This window comes from Coturnix japonica, chromosome 20, assembly GCF_001577835.2.
Source record: "Coturnix japonica isolate 7356 chromosome 20, Coturnix japonica 2.1, whole genome shotgun sequence".
Taxonomy (NCBI): domain Eukaryota; kingdom Metazoa; phylum Chordata; class Aves; order Galliformes; family Phasianidae; genus Coturnix; species Coturnix japonica.
Window position 1 is genome coordinate 429,550 of NC_029535.1, and position 19,024 is coordinate 448,573.

General features: G+C 42.3%; 1 protein-coding gene across 6 annotated transcripts in view; it reads left to right on the forward strand.

Annotated features, from left to right (window-relative positions):
- NCOA6 (nuclear receptor coactivator 6) overlaps positions 1-19,024 on the forward strand; it is a 41,340-nt gene that overhangs the window by 11,164 nt on the left and 11,152 nt on the right. For 5 of the 6 annotated variants that reach the window (XM_015881251.1, XM_015881248.1, XM_015881250.1 and 2 more), the window contains 8 exons: positions 1,395-1,550; positions 2,137-2,259; positions 3,572-3,700; positions 4,653-5,468; positions 8,251-8,397; positions 9,169-10,288; positions 13,793-13,914; positions 14,640-17,621. In XM_015881251.1, the coding sequence (XP_015736737.1) occupies positions 1,395-1,550; positions 2,137-2,259; positions 3,572-3,700; positions 4,653-5,468; positions 8,251-8,397; positions 9,169-10,288; positions 13,793-13,914; positions 14,640-17,621 (5,595 nt within the window). The remainder of the gene's footprint in view (positions 1-1,394; positions 1,551-2,136; positions 2,260-3,571; positions 3,701-4,652; positions 5,469-8,250; positions 8,398-9,168; positions 10,289-13,792; positions 13,915-14,639; positions 17,622-19,024) is intronic. The other variant, XM_015881252.1, reaches the window with a different exon arrangement.

Here is a 19,024-nt window from a genome sequence, read left to right on the forward strand (position 1 = left end):
AACGTGTTTGAAATGATTGGAGTGGTGAGTTATTTAAGCTGATTCAGAAGAAAACAGGATATTGAAAATGTCAGGTTAATGAATCATATTGGTTTAGACTTGGCAGGTTCGATGACTGCAAAATGAGAGCTCAGATACCAACATGTAGAAGTACTGAAACTGATAATGTGTTTGTTATATGTGAAGTGTTGGAATGCCGGTCAGATTCAATATAGCACCACACAGACCTGTATCAGAGAGGGTTTTCAACTTCTGTCAACTCTCCTGCTAAAGAGGACAAACTGATGCTGCTGTTATTACAAGCAGCAGGAGGGTTTTGGTGAGGTAGTTGGGACAAGATAGGGATGAGCTACTGGCACTGTTAAGCGATGTGTTCTTAGGGAACACAAAGCAAGCTTCCACAGGTCTGCTGTTCTTCCTTGTCAAAAAGCTTGACATTGGAAGCCTGTAATTCTGTATTAGGAATCTAGCCTTTTCTTACCCCAAACAGCATTTTGTAGGAATGTTTTCATAGAATCATAGAATCACAAGGTTGGGAAGGACCTACAAGATCATCTAGTCCAACCGTCCTCCCTTTACCATACCTACAGAAAACTACTAAACCATATATCCTAGCTCCCTATCCAGACGCTTCTTGAACACTGCCAGGGATGGTGACTCCACCTCCTCCCTGGGCAGCCATTCCAGTGCCTGACCACTCTCTTAGAGAAAAAGTTCCTTCTTATGTCCAGTCATACAACTTCAGATCCATGTTTTTCAACATTGCTGGCTTATCTTTTCGCCTATTCCCACCTGTTAATTTTAAAAGGATTGATTTGTGTAGAAGCACTCGTACATAGAACAGGCTTACAGAAGATCTGCAGCTAAATATTTAGTACAAGTTCAGTATGGTTCCTGCAGCAGTTTGAGCATCCCTGTTCAGAATCACTGAATAATGTGGTAGGAGTGAATGGAATACCAGTAAGGCTTCGTTGGTGCTGGCCTACAAAAAACATCTCACAAGTGTCTAGCAGAGTGGATGCGAGGGTTTCATTCTTGTATTCACATTTTTCACTACACAAACAGTTCTATTAAATCTGTTGCAATACATGTTCTGTCTTTCCAAAGTTGTTTCTTCACAGGATATTTCATTTTTTCAGTGATGTTATGGAGTGTTTGCGTTTGCTATTTTATTAGTTATAACTTTGGAGTTTTCATTTTGCTCATTTTTGGAAAGTAATGCAGTGGTCTCATCTGTGCTGGAGAACTCAGCTGTGTCTGAGGGCAGCCATGGGTCATTTTCAGTGCCAAATCACTGTTTTGGGGGGGATTCACGTGTGCTTTTTTACCAATTTGCTTCATGGTACTTGTTTGAAAATTGACTTTGCAGTAACTCTCACCTTCTATCTTTTAAGAATCCAACAAGTTAAAGCTGCAGAAAATAGAGCCCTGGAACAGCGTACGTGTCACCTTTAACATACCCCGTGAAGCAGCGGAGCGGCTGCGCATTCTGGCTCAGAATAATAACCAGCAGCTCCGTGATTTGGGGATTCTCTCAGTTCAGATCGAAGGTATTTCATGCTTTATTTGTTTTCCTGGACATTATAATGAATACACACTAAAATTTTAAGTGATTTTGTGTACTTTGTTAATGTTACGAATCTTGTAATTCAGCAATTTGGGGAATAATTTTGATGAAAAGGGACTGCGAGGCTTTTGATCTTCTGAGAATAGGTATAATAATAATAATAATAAACACAGTCACTGGAAATCCCTTAAGCACCAGGAAAACCTGCTGAGGAATGTTCCTGAGAGTGTTACTAGCAAAATGTGCCCTGTTCCCAATTGGTTCCTATGAGGCTTTTTAAAACAAATTTTCAGCGAAGTTCACGACTGAAATATCCATCCCAGACAGCTGTTCAGGAGCACAGTGAGGATGAAATTGAAGGTTTAATTGAACTTAGTGCTTGCCGTGATGCTGTCTTTTCTTAAAATTGAAACATAAAGATGAGGGTATTCTGTATAACTTATGAAGTGCATGTTGTAGGTAAAGTTTGTTCTTCCTTCCTTGACATTTTGTGAATGTCCTTTTGAAGGTGTCTGTATTCTGCTTTCCTGTACGTCATTCAATTCCCCCAACCTCTGTATTACTTCTAGGGGAAGGTGCTATCAACTTAGCTTTAGCTCAAAATAGAAGCCAAGATGTCCGAATCAATGGGCCCCTGGGAGCAAACAACTCAGTACGAATGGAAACTGGATTTCCCATGCAAGGGGGACAAGGTAAATTGCTTTTGAAGGGAATGATTTAGATTTACAAAGCTTGAATTTATTCAACGTATCATGAAATTTCACTGGTCACAGCAATTATTGTTCAAAGAGTTATGGTTGCCATAAAACTTCTGTGTGTTGTTTCTGTACTGTCTAATCCCACGTCATGTAAATCATTGGGTGCATTTTCTGTATTGACTCTGGAGTGATTTGGCTACAGTGGGTTTTTTGGCTTTTTAATCATTTTTTTATTAGAGGCTGTAAAATCACTTTAATCTTATAGAGTGACTTCACTTTAAAATATGCAAAGATTATGGCACAGCATTTGTATGGAATTTGGAGTAAACCTTGAATCAGAGCAGAAGGGTAAGCTGTTGTAGATGAAATCTGTTGTGATGAAGTGAAGGACAGGGCACTGTCATTACTGTTAGTCTCTTTATCTTTGGATGGCCTTCTGAGATCTGATCATGGAGAATTAGATTTCTTTAAGAGGCGGAGTTTTATTGAATGTTTGGTTTGTTTGTGCATAGTAGGTAGTTTTTCATTATAAAAGTAAGATTTTATTAAAAGTTGAAGGAAAAGCGCTGTATTTTAATAGCTGAATCAGAAAGCGAGATAAACTAAATAGTATCTTAGTAAATAGGACTTCGTGCAATTAAAGGATTGGGATCAACATCTAAATTAAGGCACATTTGTGGCTGTTGGTGGGAATGAATGGAAAGATTTTACCTGTGTAGAAATGTGATTAAACAACAGCTAAATCGTAAATTGTGGTGCATAGCAAAGAGCAGGAAAGTTTGACTTGGAAAGCTCATCTTCCCTGGGATGGTCATGAGGTTCCTTTCCTGCCTGCAGGTCAACAATACAAATATAACAATTTAACCATTGGGTCAGCAATATAAACCATTTTACAAGATAGCAGCCTTTATAAAAGAGACAGCAGAACTGTTCTCTCTTACAGCACATAACTTTGGTACAATCTTGACACTTGGTGCCAAGTCAGGTGGGAGAGGAAAGCTTCAAGTAGTTGGTAATAGGCAGATTCCTAGATTCTTCCTGCAGCCTTTTAAGGGTTTGTTGTTAAAAGCTTTGTTTCAGTATAACCTTAACCTGCATGTTTTATTCCAGATTCTAAGCTCTGAGGCAGAGATCTGCGTCCTCCAGTTATTTCAGGGGAACTGTTTGTAAAGTCTAAATGCTTTTTTTTTTTTAACAACACTTTCCTATGTAAAAATTGCAGTACTTCATAATATGCTGGGGTTTTTTTGGTTGTTTTTGTTTGTTTGTTTGTTTTTTAATTGTTATTGTTAATATTATTTTTAAGGTTTAATAAGAATGAGCAATGCTGCAGCCGTTATGATGTCCCAGAGTGGAAGCGTACCGTCCTCTATGGTAGCAGGTGGTGCTAGTACAGAGCTGCAGCCAAGAACACCTCGACCTTCCTCACAGCCAGGTGGTAAAAATTACCCAAAGCACTGGTCTACCTGGAATGTTTTTCTTAAGCATGCAAGTTTGAGACTGTACTTGTAAATGAACTCCAGAGTTTCCTGGAGTTTTTCCCTTGTTTTTTCTGAGAGTTGCTTTTCCGCCTTCCTTGTCCCTGTTAATGTGGTGACATTTGTCAGATAATATGGTGATCTGAAAAGCACCAGGTTGCTTAGTGTTTTCTTCAGATGTGTTGAGTGGCGGTAGTACCCTTTGCCAGTAACACTGTTAGGACAGAAAAAGTTCTTAAAGAAAAAAATGGTTGAATGAGTAGGGTGTCTCCAGTAGGAAGCACGTGCACTAGAGTAAAGGACAGGTGTTTTTAAAACAGGAATAGATAGACTAGAAACTTAACATTTGGGGATCTTGCTGGGATGGGCTTAACCATAAATTGAGGTATTTTCTTCATAATTGTGAGACTGTAGGCAAGAGAGGGGATTATTAGTTCTCCCTCCATAAAACTGTGGTGGTGGCATTTACCAGCTTCCTTTAGATGCTTGCAGTGTTTTTAGACAGCATTTTTTAGTAAATGTTTCAAATAGGACTGTAGGACTGTGTTAATTCCTCATTTTGCCACTTCTTTAGCTGGTAGGAATAATACCAGCAAGCGTGTCTGTTATTCTACCAGTAAGTGTGTAGAAGGCTTATGTTTGTAGGAACAAGTGCAATGGAGTTACCTGTTTTATATCAGTTCATGAGAGTTGGCTTCTCAGGATTCCCAGACACTTTGAAAGTCTTCCAAGTATTGTCTGTCCATTATTGGAGGAATTGGAGCACTGGAGTTTGAATATTGGTTAGACCTTAACTTCAGCAGAACGAGCAAATGCAAGCAAACAATTTTCCCTTTGTTGTTTTGTGGTGGTTTTTGTCTACAGTAGGTTATTTACTTTTATTTTAACTTTTCTTTGCTATTTTAATAGATGCAATGGACCCACTTTTATCTGGGCTAAATATCCAGCAGCAAAATCATCCATCTGGATCTTTAGCTCCACAGCTCCATTCAATGCAATCAGTTCCTGTAAACAGGCAAATGAACTCAGCCAACTTTCAGCAACTACAGCAACAAACACAGTTGCAGACACGTCCTCCCCAGCCACATCAGCAGCCACAACAGGGTATTCGACCTTCGTTTACTTCACCAGCACAGGTTCCGGTTCCCCCTGGCTGGAACCAGCTTCCTTCAGGAGCACTTCAGCCTCCTCCAACCCAGGGAGCACTGGGTACATTGACAGTAAACCAGGGTTGGAAAAAGGCCCCATTACCTGGACAAATGCAGCAGCAACTTCAAGCAAGACCATCTCTAGCCACAGTACAAACTCCTACTCATCCTCCACCTCCATATCCTTTCGGAAGCCAGCAAGCTTCCCAAGCTCACACAAACTTTCCCCAAATGAGCAATCCTGGCCAGTTTACTGCTCCTCAAATGAAAAGCCTTCAGGGAGGGCCCTCGCGCGTTCCTACACCACTACAACAACCCCACTTGACCAACAAGTCTCCTGCATCCTCTCCCTCCTCCTTCCAGCAGGGATCCCCTGCATCATCTCCAACAGTTAACCAGACGCAGCAGCAGATGGGACCAAGGCCTCCCCAAAGTAGCACGCTTCCCCAGGGATTTCAGCAGACTGTCAGTTCTCCTAGTCGTAATCCTATGGTGCAGCAGGGGAACGTACCTCCCAACTTCATGGTGATGCAGCAGCAAAACCAAGGTCCACAAGGTTTACACTCTGGCTTAGGAGGTAAGAAGTACTAAGACTGCCTTTTATAATAAAAGAAAGAACATAAAATGGCTAGAACTAATGTTACCGTTCCTTTTTAAAAAAATCCTATCGGAGACAAAATGAAGACATAGGTTGTGTACACATAAGGTGAGTATGGGTGAATTAGCATCAGTGTTACTTCAGTTCTACTACCTAGCGGTGACCTGACGTGCTGCATTAGTAATCTAGAAGTGAACTCTTGTCCACAGCAGAAGGAAATTATTTTATGTAGCTGCTGCTTATGACTCCTAGTCATCCTCTTGGCAGTTCTTCTATTGCCTTACAGAAAGTTCAGAATAGGCAAAGATATTATTTGTTGGTTTTGAAAGGGAGAGAGTTCAATAAAAGCAAATGAATGGTTTTTTTCCCTTCAGCTTAGTCTGTCACCACTTATGTTTTCTGCTACAGAAACGAAGCATTATTTTACATTTTCCCTTCTCAGTTGTGGATGTTTCCTCTTGACCCTGTCTTTATTTGTCATTGGTTTCTTTGCTTTAGAAGCACTGTTACTGCTATGCTATTGAATTCCCTGCTCTAAAATGAGAAAGTCAAGGAATGCTTTAACTTCCTCTTTGGTTGTGTGGTCTTTAGTTTTCTGCTTGGATCTCTGCATTCAAATTTTTGCCTTACTACTCTCAAAAGGCTTCTCTAGCGATGGCAGAATTTCATTTCTGAATCTTCAGATCTCTTTTGTGTCCCTGTTTTTCTTTTTTCCTTGTGCCTTTTATGGTGCTGTGCCCGACTTGTAGCAAGTCTCTCCATTTGTTTGTCTTTCTCCTGAATGGCTGCTCTCAGTTACCTGTGCATAGGCTCTTGCCTGGGTCTTTAAAATCTTTTTGTTCTGTACTTGTAAAGTCTAGGCCATATTCTTTGTCTACCTACACACACAGTTCAGTATGTATTCTATTTTCCTGTGTTGTCACATTGCACATCCAATTCAGCTCAGATGAGCTGTAACGACTACCCATTCCTTGGCCAACTGATACAGGCAGGTTTTCTTGTATCTTCACAGTTTGTGTTGTGGATGTCATTTGAATTTGGTTCAGTTTGTTTCATCTGAATTGTCTCAGTTTTAGGGTTTTCCTCCTTCTTTAGGGTTTTTAGGGCCTGCCAGTGCTTTTTTGCTTGCTACCTCCTTTCTTGTCTCCAGCTGCCAAATATTTTGAGAAGTGTCACATTTCCTTACAGTTCTGTCTCTCCAGCTGCAATGCTCTGTCACCATCTTCTAGGTAGTGTAACCCTAACCTAAATAGCATAATCTCTGCATACTTACTATACCTACTATAGACAAAATCCTACTTTTGTTTTGTTAAAAATAACAACCCAAATAAGCCATAAAAATACATTATTTGGACTCACTCCAGGCCCTATTGCTAAAATCAGCAATCTGTATCCTCAGGTGTTTTAAAAAGACAGGATTCTGTTGATTTAAACAAAGCTATGTGTGCCTTCCATTTGCTGTGGTTTTTGCCTGACTTCTGTCCATACTTAGTCTTTAGTCCTGCAATTTAGACATTAATTAGGCCATAGTTAGGGATCTTCCCATTTTTGAGCCACTTTGCATTTAAAGGTTTAGTGTAAATTGAATACATTCCAACTCTTTCACCTGGTTAATTTTGCAAATCAGAATAGGCCAGATTGAACACTTTTCTCAATTCAAGCATTCCTACAAGCTTTTTCCTAAGTTTTGCAGAACTAGAACTGTAATCCTGTGATGTTGTTTGAAATATTTGTCCCATATTTACAGACACACCTAATTTTTTACTTATGAACTCAATTACACTGAAGTATTAGTTGTAGACACAAAACCAGATTAATTTACACAAGCAATACAGTTAAAGTGTGCAAGAAAGCTATAACCATAGAGGGAGCCAAGGTTAAATTCTGGCTGTGGAAGTGAATCAGGCAAATACAGGAGTATAGTGTTTCTAATAGGTACTATGGTACTATATATTTGATGGTGAGTTAAAGGAAGTGGGTTTTGTTAAAGACATTTCTGCTGCTGCTCATCTCAGTAGGAGTGGTGCAGATTTTGCTCTTTGTCACAGGGCAGCAGTGGTGTTGTGATATGTCAAAGTGTGGGTGTTGTGCCAGGCAGAGCTGGCAGAATATTTGCAATAGGAATAGCAGGGTTGTGTATATAAACTTGGGACTTGCTGCAGCTGAGTCTTTTTGTGGGTAGTGAGGCCCTGTTCTGTCTCATGACCTTGAAGATTCTTCAACTCAGCCCTCCGTGAGCCCAGAAGTCATTTTGAGTCTGTATGTACATAGACCAGCAGGGCGAAGGAATGTCTACCCAGTGTGTTATGGCGGCACATCTTGTTGAGAGGAGAAGTGCCATCAAAATGCAAGATTTTTGTATTTGCTTACATGGAGTAAGTTACGGACCTGGTGAGAGATGAGCTGCAGTAGAGAAGAAAGCAGCAAATGATGGTACTTCAAATTCCAGTTTCTGAAAATTCCAACTTTTCCCCTTTTTTGGGCTTGGTGTTCTACTTAGACTAGAAGCAGAATTACATTTTGAGTGGAGTCTTAGTGCTTTGTTAGGCAGAACTACTGCACAGGTAAGAATTCTTAGTATGCTTTCAGTGAGTTTTACGTATTGGCAAAAATTGCTTTTTTCCTAAACCAGAAGTGTGACAGTACAAACTCAAAGGTATTCTTCCTACTGCCATCCAATTACAGATTGCTTTTTCTTTCCTTTTTATTTTTCTCTCTTCTTTCTTTCCCTACTTTCTAATGAGAAAATTCTTGTATTAAGGAATGCCCAAGCGCCTCCCTCCCGGGTTCCCTGCGGGCCAAGCTAACCAGAGCTTCATGCAAGGTCAGGTGCCTTCCACAGCACCGGGAACACCGGTGAACAGCGGAGCTCCACAGCTACAAACCAGCCAAAATGTGCAGCACGCAGGTCTGTGTGGAATGTGTTGTTCCTCAGTTGTTGGTGGGGAGGTTAATGGTTTTCAAACAGTTCGAGTACTTTTACTTAGAACTGTCATTCTAGGATCCAGAAGTATCTTCTTGGAAGCTAAAAAGAATTAGCAACGGGATTTGGAGGCTAGGGGTAATAAAAATACAGCACAAAAGAAACTTCTTGTCCTGAAAAAATGAAGGGCATTATCTTAGGGAAAACAAGAAAAGAAGCACCTTGTTGTTTGAAAAGGTTATTAGTTTCTTTGAAAGCTTTGGAAATCAGCTTAAAGAGAGTTTTGTGAAAAAAGAAATCTGCAGTTCACAGATATCTCATTTTAACAATTTGGTTATCAGTATTGCATCTGAATTATGTCCATCATCACCACTGTACGTGTATTTATTTTTTACCCATTGTAAAATGACTTCACGGTTTGAAGCTTCTTTTAGTTGGGAATGATTTTGTGAAATTAGGTGCTATTGTGGAATATTTTTAGGCTTATATACAGGTAATGACTGAAATGGAAGTTGAATGAAAGCCTCCTGCAGTGGGGTCCATGTGTGAAGCACCAATGAAGGTGATTTTTTTGTTTTGACAGGTAATGTTTATCTGTGACATCAATCATAGAACAGGACTGCAAATATGTCCAGCATTCCAGTTCATTAGAGAAAGGAGGAAAGTGAATTTGGAGTAGTTATTCAGCATCACATTTGAGAATTTACATCACTCCCATCGGTTTCTAACCAACTTTCTTTTTTATTGTTTTTAAAGGTGGCCAAGGATCTGGGCCTCCTCAAAATCAGATGCAAGCACCACATGGCCCACCGAATATGATGCAGACCAATTTAATGGGGCTTCATGGAGGTATGAACAACCAGCAGGCTGGTGCTAGTGGAGTGCCGCAAGTTAACATGGGCAACATACAGGGACAGCCTCAACAAGGACCACAGTCTCAGCTTATGGGAATGCATCAGCAAATTGTATCCTCTCAAGGACAGATGGTAAATATTCAGGCTCAGGGATCGATGAACCCTCAGAACCAGATGATACTTTCTCGAACTCAGCTCATGCCACAAGGCCAAATGATGGTAACACCACAAAATCAAAATCTTGGTCCCTCACCCCAAAGGATGACCCCACCCAAACAGATGATTTCCCAGCAGGGACAGCAGATGATGTCTACACACAATCAGATGATGGGACCTCAAGGTCAGGTCTTGTTACAGCCAAACTCGATGATGGAACAGATGATGACCACTCAAATGCAAGGAAATAAACAGCCTTTTAATACTCAAAACCAGTCCAGTGTTATGTCGGGGCCAGCTCAACTGATGAGAGGACCAACTCCAAACATGCAAGGAAATATGGTGCAGTTCACTGGGCAGATGATGTCTCAGCAAGGCCCTGTGAATGGTAACCCTTCTCAGGTTATGGGAATACAAGGGCAAGTTTTAAGACCTACTGGGCCTGGACCCCATATGTCTCAGCAACTTGGGGATACTACTACTGCAGCAAATAATGACGTGAACATGACACAGATGTTACCTGATGTTCCCGTGCAGCAGTCAAACATGGTGCCTTCCCATATGCAAACAATGCAAGGAAACAACAGCACTTCGGGGAGTCACTTCTCTGGCCATGGGCTGCCGTTCAATTCTGGGTTTAGTGGAACGCCAAATGGGAATCAGATTCCCTGTGGACAGAATCCTGGTTTTCCTGTCAATAAAGATGTCACGCTCACAAGTCCACTCTTGGTTAACCTTCTGCAAAGCGATATATCGGCAGGGCACTTTGGTGTGAACAACAAACCAAATAGTCAGAATGCCAGTAAGCCTAAAAAGAAGAAGCCTCCAAGGAAAAAGAAAACTAATCAGCAACTGGAACAAACAAAGTAGGTTTAATATTACTCTGCTTTTCTATTTTAAAGGACGTGGGAAAGCCTTGCAGGCATCTTGTCATGTTTTCAGCAAGTGTATAGTGAGAACTGCATTATTTCATATGCTAGCAGTTTCACTCAAGTGATATCTCCATGGCAAGCATGCCACTGCATAGTTCATTCAGGATCAAGAAGAACATGCAGACATCCTAGTTAAGTAATACTTCTGTTTTAAATAGCAATGTTTGCTGCATTTACTGGGCAAAAGAGATGAGAATTTTTTATCATGATGACAGTGGATTCCTGGGACATTGGTGTTGGAAGTGGAGGCTGCCATTCTCAAGCGATCTGATGGTCACAGTCAGAGGTTGGGAAGCACTTTCAGAAGTGCTTTGGAAGAATTATAAGCCTTTGTATGACAACGTGTTGTGTAGATTTTTGAAGGGGGTTGTTTTCTGCGCTACATGTATATCCCATGGAGTTTCTGCCTGGAACTGAGCTGGTTTTCTCTTAGTTGAAGTTGCAGCTAGGAGTCAGAGCTTGGTGCTCTCTGGGTGTGGGAATAACAAGCCCAAGCAATGCTGGCCTTCCTAGCCTGGAAGAGCTTAGGAGGAAAAGCCTTGAAGGCCAATGAGATAATAGATGAGAGATGATAAATTATCGTGTCTGTATGTTGGAAATATATTATTGAATCTTTTAATTCCCCATTGACTCACATATTCTTTGTTGGCTGGGTGTCCTGTAAACCTTTGCTGTTGGCAGTGTACTAATACCAGCACAGATGGTAGACTACAGCTGCTGTGCCTTTATTCAGCTAAAATGGTATAAACAGATATAGTAGATAAACAGATATACTCTATAGCTAACCTGTGGCTGCAGGAATCTACATGGTAAACTTCTGTGGGTTTTTTCCCCAGTTAGAAAAGAATGGAAGAAATTTGCCCCAGTTTACAGCACAGGAATATCCAGATCTGTGTTATCTATTGCAAGCGATCTTTTGTGACAGTCCTTAACTGCCTTAATCTCGTAGGGCTGTTGTAAAATGCGTTTTGAGGTTGTAGAGGTTTTGAATGGTGAAGGCAAGGCAAAGCAGAGCATGCCAGTTTGAGAGGCTCAGGAGCAATGGCAGATACTTTTAGTACATACATACTTAGTTGTGCATACAGGTCATGGTATGGCCCATCAGCTTGAACTGCTGGGTGATTTCAAATTAAAACATCAGAAATTATGGCATAAGAACCAAGTGGCCAAAATACACATATTTTACAATGTTGGTGTGCCATGGAATGAGTCCTTCTGCTTTCAAACATAAGACCCTTCAAAGGGACTTGAAACAGGTATTTTTCTGTCTGTTTTCCTAAACTTTAAAGCTATCCAGGTACCTTTCGCACAGTAACTATGGCATGTTTTTCTTTGCATCAAAATGTTCATGTTCCATGGCACTACCAGCAGTGCTTTGTGGGCAGTGCTGATCATTTACAGCAAAGGAAAACACACAGTCCTTCTGTTGTTATTAGCATTCATTATGCAAAAGCCTTGCTGAAGTTTTGTTTTCATTGCTCTTGCTGATAGTCATGCAGCCCCAGCGTGGCCTGGGAATATCACTAAATGGATAGGTGGAGCTCCTCCAGGATCTCCCGGAGTACTTTTTGCTGTTATAAAGTTTGCACTGCCTTCCCTGCATATTTCTGTTGCTCTTATGTCAGCGTCTGCAGCTCTACTTTTCATTTGTTTGCTGGTGAGATGTTGTTTTGTTTCTGCTTGGTTTTGTTTTTTTCTCTTCAGACATTCTCTTTGTGCTCCGACTGCAGATTCACACCTGAGAGCCATGCTCAGCAACGCAGCGGTACAGCTCAAGTTCCCTTAGAAAATTGCTAATCCACACTGTGCAGCTGGTTTGTCTTTGCACTGAGAGCAATAGGGGGGAAGAACAAATAAGGAATGTTTGTCCCTCTGGCACAGGCTCCCTGTCTTGCTTGCTACGCATATTCAGAGTGTGGTGGGCTTCATAGATAACTGGTGGTTGTTAAATGGGCTCAGTAAAGTTCAGCTGCATTTGAAATTCAGTTTGTGTTTAACTTTCCCAGAAACTGTAGCAGCAGTTGTTCCTACAGTAATTGCTGTTCCTGGTTGCTAGAGAACAAAACTCCAGTTCAGTTTAGCGAGGTTTTGTTTTGCAGCTCACCTGATGGCTCCCATCTGGCAGGAGATGTTTTGGAAGAATTGATTTTGCACAAAGGCAGCTTTCTAGGCTCAGTCTGTTTGTGTGTTAATGCTCTGCAACTGCTTTTTATCTGAATTCTAACTGCAACTTTTGTAATCCCCATCCCCATTTTTAAGAAATCACAGAAATGTGGAACATCCCCAGTTGGAAGGAGCACACCTGGCTCCACGCAGCACCACCCAAACACTATGCTTATGTCCCAGCGCTTTGAGCTCCAACACTGGGGCTGTGCCTGCTGCCCACTGGGCAGAGCCTTTCCCTGACCCATACTTGACCCTCCTCGATTGACTAGTGAAAATTCAGAGGCTTTTAAGCCACTCCCTGCTTTCTGAGCACTGAATGGTTAATAGGACGCTGGGACAGGCCTGGGTTTCTTGCTGCCAGCTGTCCATATACCAGAAGCTGGCTGTTACTGTCAAGTAAACCTTTATATAATTCAGATTCTTGTTTTGTTGAGAATTTCTTTTTCCTCGTCATTTCTATAGAACTCTGCCTCTCCTTGCAGGCAGTGGACTTGTTTTCATGTCTTTAGTTTAAATGGAGAGCTGTTATTACATATATCTCCATACAGCCTCAGTATATTCATGAAACCATTAAGCCGTTAAGGTCTTTTGCTCTTCATTCTTCTTCATCTTAACATCCTCTGACCACAGGTTAGCTGTGAAAGCATGCTTGTAAAAAGCTTACTGTTGTGATGCAGTGGAAGCATTAGCTGTTGAATTTTGGAAATTTTAACATGTCCCCCAGGGTCTCCTGGAGCAAGGTCTGCATCCCACAGAGCTGTGTGCTCTGGTGGATGGCTTTGAACGCCTGATGTGCCAATACGTTGGTGCTGTGACAGGGATAGAGATCTGATACCCTAAGCTGGGCTCCCCTGGGAGCATGGTGCTGTCTCTGAAGTTCGCTGGATATACACACGATACTTATGTGTACAGACAGCACAGCAGTATTTGAGAAAAGCCTATTTAGATCCACCAGGAGAGCTATTTGTATATAAATTTGAAATATCTGTTGGCATTCTCTTATAAAACTCAGATTCAAGAAGAAACAAAGGAAGGAAACAAACGCTTCAGGTGAGTAAAGCACCAGGCAACTTGTCTTTTCAGGAGTAGTATTTAAGGCCCAGAAGTGACTATCGGTAGTCCTGGGCTGTGTTTGCATCTGCTGTACATGAGGCAGCGATCTGTTTCCATGAGTTACTTGCGGGTCAGCCAGAAGTGCTACAATGGTTGTGGAAGTGGAATCCATACACTGATGTTGCGGCTGTATGTAAACAGCAATTATTTTTCTTTCAGCTCTTCAGAACCGCGTTCAGGCAGCCTGGAGGAGAGCGATCAGTCATCAGCATCTGGAGATCAAGGAATCAACTTAGACAATTCAGGCCCTAAACTTTCAGACTTTGGAAGCAGGCCGCCAGGTGAGTGTTAAATGTTGTCACTACAGTAAAGCTTTTACTGATCTTTGTGGCAGTACTTTTTTGCACGTTTATGACCAAGTTTTTTGGTTTTTTTTCTCCTTGTGAATAATTGATTCCTCTATTTGTGCTCTTTGAATTAGCTCTAAATGAATAGACAGTTGCATCCTCATGTATCACCCAACTGCAGGTATCATGTTGAATACTGTAGAATTACTTAGCAATGTTACATTTTATAGATGTCTGCACTTCTAGCAGTAGCACAGTCTGGTGTCTTGAAAACTGACCAGTAGTCAGTAGTTCTCAGGTTTTTCAGAACCCTTCCAGTTTTTGTCTATCAGTCTTTTAGGTTTGTTTTGAGGGTGATTAATCTGTGAAAGTTTAACTCTGAATTTGAAAGTGGCAGCAAGCCTGTGGAATGGTGTAGAGACTTTTTGAGGTGTTGTGAAGCCAGGGTAGTAGCTGGTTGCTGGTATGGCCTTCCATTCAGTGTCACACAGGTCATTTATAATTCTTAACAATACTTTAAGTGAAATCCTTTTTTTATAATATATATGATATATGTAATATATAAAAACCCTTGTTTATAAAGCCTGTTCAGTTAATGTGGCTGTTACAGAGGATAAACTGGCTATCCTACCTACCGCTTCTATCTGATGCCATTCATTACATAAATTCTGCTTTCTCTGATTTTTGTTCTTGATCAGAATGTCACTGTGTCCTCTTAGGTTATCCTTCTCAGCCGGTGGAACAAAGACCACTTCAGCAGATGCCACCTCAACTCATGCCACACACACAGCAGCCACAGCAGCTGCAACAGCAGCCACAGCTGCCATCACAGCAAGCTCAGGCACCACCACAAACACCGCAGCAACAGCAGCAGATGATGATGATGCTTATGATGCAGCAGGATTCCAAATCAGTCAGGCTTCCTGTACCACAAGGAGTTCATCCACCTCGAGGGCCTCTGAATCCAGATGCACAACGAATGCCCATGCAGCAGAGCGGTAACATGCCAGTAATGGTCAATCTACAAGGCCCTGGATCTGTGCCTCTGTCTCCTGATAAACAGAGGATTTCCTTGCCAGGCAATCCTTCTCTGGGAGGTAATGCAAGAAAAATGGTTTATCAAGATAATGTACAGAATCCTTCCAGCTCACCTCTGGGAGAGGTTTCATCCGTATCTTCCCTTCCAGAAGGAGGTGGAACGGAAGGCCCCACAGCATCAGGAGCTCAGAATAATTTGACATCTCATTTAGTAGTTTCACAGAACCAATTAATGATGACGGGAGCTAAACCTGGACCATCCCCGCTTTCAACCACCCCAGGCGCAAGTCCTCAGCAGCAATCTAATTCTCTGCCTGGATCTCTTGCACACCATTTTCCTAACGTTGCTACCCCATCACAAACATCAAGGCCTAAAACCCCAAACAGAGCAAGCCCAAGGCCATACTATCCTCAGACTCCTAATAACCGCCCACCTAGCACAGAACCCTCAGAAATAAGCCTGTCTCCAGAGAGACTCAATGCTTCTATAGCTGGTCTTTTCCCTCCCCAAATTAATATTCCTTTACCTCCCAGACCTAATCTCAGTAGAGGATTTGATCAGCAGGGTCTTAATCCTACTACTTTGAAGGCTATTGGACAAGCCCCATCAAATCTCACAATTAACAATCAGTCCAGTTTTGCTTCTCCACAGTCACACAAATTGGAAAGTGTTGTTGTTAATTCAGGAAAGCAAACCAATGCTGGAGGAACAAAGAGAGCAAGTCCAAGCAATAGTCGAAGGTCCAGTCCTGGATCCAGCAGGAAAACAACACCAAGTCCTGGTAGACAGAATTCAAAAGCAGCAAAATTATCGTTGACTACTCCACAGAATCCATCTCTCTTGCAGAATGTAGATATGCAGAGGAATATAATGGTTGGTCCTGCTTCCTTGCCAACACCTGTTACTACAAGTTTTCAGAATAATAACATGCTAAGTAATCAGAGTCCAGCAGTTTCTGCACCTGCTATGACTGGCCTTCCTGAAGACAATAAGGAGAGCCTCAGTGTTCCTCAAGATAATGAATGTCAAAGTGCACAAACTGTCCAGGGTAACAAAGACCAGCCCAGCATTGAACTGAAAGGTGTCCCAACTCCAGAAATAAAAATGCTGGTTCCAGGGGAGCAGTCAAAAAAGGATGGGCAGGCCTTAGACACGGGTAAGCTTCCAGCTTTGGAGGAAAGTAAAACCATGGTATCTCCGGCTATGAGGGAAGCACCAACTTCTTTAAGTCAACTTCTTGATAATTCTGGAGCTCCTAATGTAACCATTAAGCCCCCAGGACTGACTGGTCTTGAAATGGCACCAGTAGTCACCACTGTGGAAGAGATAAAAAAGGTAGCTGTCATTCCTCCACTGCAAGATGCATCCTCTAGCAAAGAGCCATCTAATTCACTTAGTTTGCCTCAAAGTAATGAACCCTGTTCAAATCCAGGACTTCAGGAACCGGGAGAAATAAACTCAAATGTTACGCAGAGTGTTACTCCAGTAATGCAAAGGCCTGTCAGTTCTTCTATTTCAACTCCCTTACCGCCCAACCAGATAACAGTTTTTGTAACTTCAAACCCCATTACATCTTCTGCTAATACATCAGCACCATTGCCATCTCACTTGCAACCTGCATTAGTGTCTACTGTTGTCACAATGCCTAACGTAGGAAACAAAGTAATGGTTTCCGAGGGACAGTCGGCAGCTCAGTCTAATGCACGGCCGCAGTTCATTACACCTGTTTTTATAAACTCTTCCTCAATAATTCAGGTTATGAAAGGCTCTCAACCAAGTACAATTCCCACAGCCCCCATGACATCGAATTCTAGCCTAATGCCTCAATCAGTTGCAGTTGTGGGCCCTTTACATATACCCCAGAACATCAAGTTTTCCTCTGCACCTGCTCCTCCGAGCACATCCTCTAGCAGCCCTGCTCCTAGTATTCCCACGAGCCGGCCACTCGTTCTTAATCCCTTGACACCCCCTGTTCAGCTGCCATCTCCTGCTACAACTACTTCAAATGTTCCTTCACATCTTCCTGCTCAGCCAGCAAAAGACTCGAGCCCTGAAGAAGCTGCTTCTCAGAGCAGTGGATCAAGTGACCAGTGCCCCGTTACAGCCACGCAGCCTGGACCTGTGGTTTCACCTCTTCTTACTAGTAGTCCAGGACCCGGGAACAGACGAAGTCCTGTTTCTTCTAGTAAAGGAAAGGGAAAAGTAGACAAAATTGGCCAACTCCTTCTGACAAAAGCATGCAAGAAAGTCACTGGCTCCCTTGAGAAAGGGGAAGAGCAGTACACCTTGGATGGAGAAGCAGAAGGTCAGGGGCCAGAAACATCTGTCCCAAGTAGCTCGGGAACAGAGCAATCACCAGCAGAACTAGACAATAAAACTGTGACACATCCAGCACCCAGTCATACAAAACAGAGCACTTCTGGGCCTGGCAATATGAGTGTCAGCACTGCTGCTGCTGTTTCTGCTTCTGTATCTCCAGGCTTAACAACAAGCACTCCTACAAGTTCACTGTCAGTGGTAACCACTCCAGCAATCCCAGAGCTTGCACCTGCAACACCAAGCACAAATGGCAGTAACCATGGCAGCTTACCAGCTGAGCAGACTGGGGGTGGCTTGGTGGAGGACAAAACAGAAACACATCAGGAACTGCTACAAAATGCAGGTAAGTCTCCTGCCACCCTTCTTAAATAGAAACTGCGCGATTGCTTTCATAAACTTCCTTGCTGCATTCTTCCATAAATATTATAAAATGCAGATACTATAGGGTGACAGTTACTTTTTAATTTAATATTAGAATAATATGCAGACTCGTATTTCACCAGGATCCACATTTCAGGTTTTCAGTCTGTTTTCATTTACTGCTTGTATGTGGTATTTCATGCGAACATAACAGAGGAATGACTTAGAGTCATAGAATCACTCAGGTTAGAAAAGACCTTAAAGATAATCAAGTCCAACCACAACCCACCATCCTACCCTAACTCTAACAGCCCTCTGCTAAATCATGTCCCTGAGCACCACAGCCAGATGGTTTTTAAACACATCCAGGGATGGTGACTCAACCACCTCCCTGGGCAGCCTATCCAGTGTTTACAACCCTTTCTGTAAAGAATTTCATCCTGATTGCCAGCCTAAACTTACCCTGGTGCAATGTGAGGCCGTTTCCCTTTGTCCTGTTACCAATGAGAAGAGACCAACCCCGCTCTTGTTGCATTCACCTTTCACATATTGAAAGAGGGCAATAGTCTCCCCTCAGCCTCCTTTTACCCCAACTAAATGGCCCCAGTTCCTTCAGTCCCTCCTCATAGGCCATATTCTCCAAGCCCTTTCCCAGCCTTGTTGCCCTTCTTTGTATCTGCTCCAGCATCTCCATGTACTGACTTAATGTAACTTAGAAGTGGGAGGAAGACTGATGCAACAATGACAATTGTATGCATTTACATCTTTTAAACTGGCACATCATAGAGTGGTTTGGGTTGTAAAGGACCTTAAAGGTCCCTTAAACATTGAGCTCCAAGCCCTCTGCCATAGGCTGTTTGGCACCCTCCAGATCAGACTGCTCAGGGCTCCATCTAGCCTGGCCTTAAACATCTCCAGGGATGGAGCATCCACAGTTTCTCTGGGCAGCAGTGCCAGGGCCTCACCACCCTCTGAGTAAAGAATTTTTTCCTAACATCTAACTTAAATTTCTTCTCTTTTAGTTTAAAGACATTCCCCCTTGTTCTGTCGCTATCAGACCATGTAAAAAGTTTCTCCCCTTCCTGCTTATAAGCTCCCCTCAAGTACTGGAAGGCCACAATGAGGTCTTGGTGGAGTCTTCTCTTTTCCAAGTTAAACAAGTCCAACTCCCTCAACCTTTCTTCGTAGGAGAGATGCTCCTGTGAAGAAGGAATGGTGTCTCTTCCTTCTATGATGCCATCTGCAAATTTTTGGGGGTACACTTGATCTTATCATCTATATTATTGATGAAGATGTTCAAGAGCACTGGTCCCAAGACAAATCTGTGTAGGACACCCACACTCATCAGAGGCCTCCACCTGGACATAGGGCTATTGACCACAAACA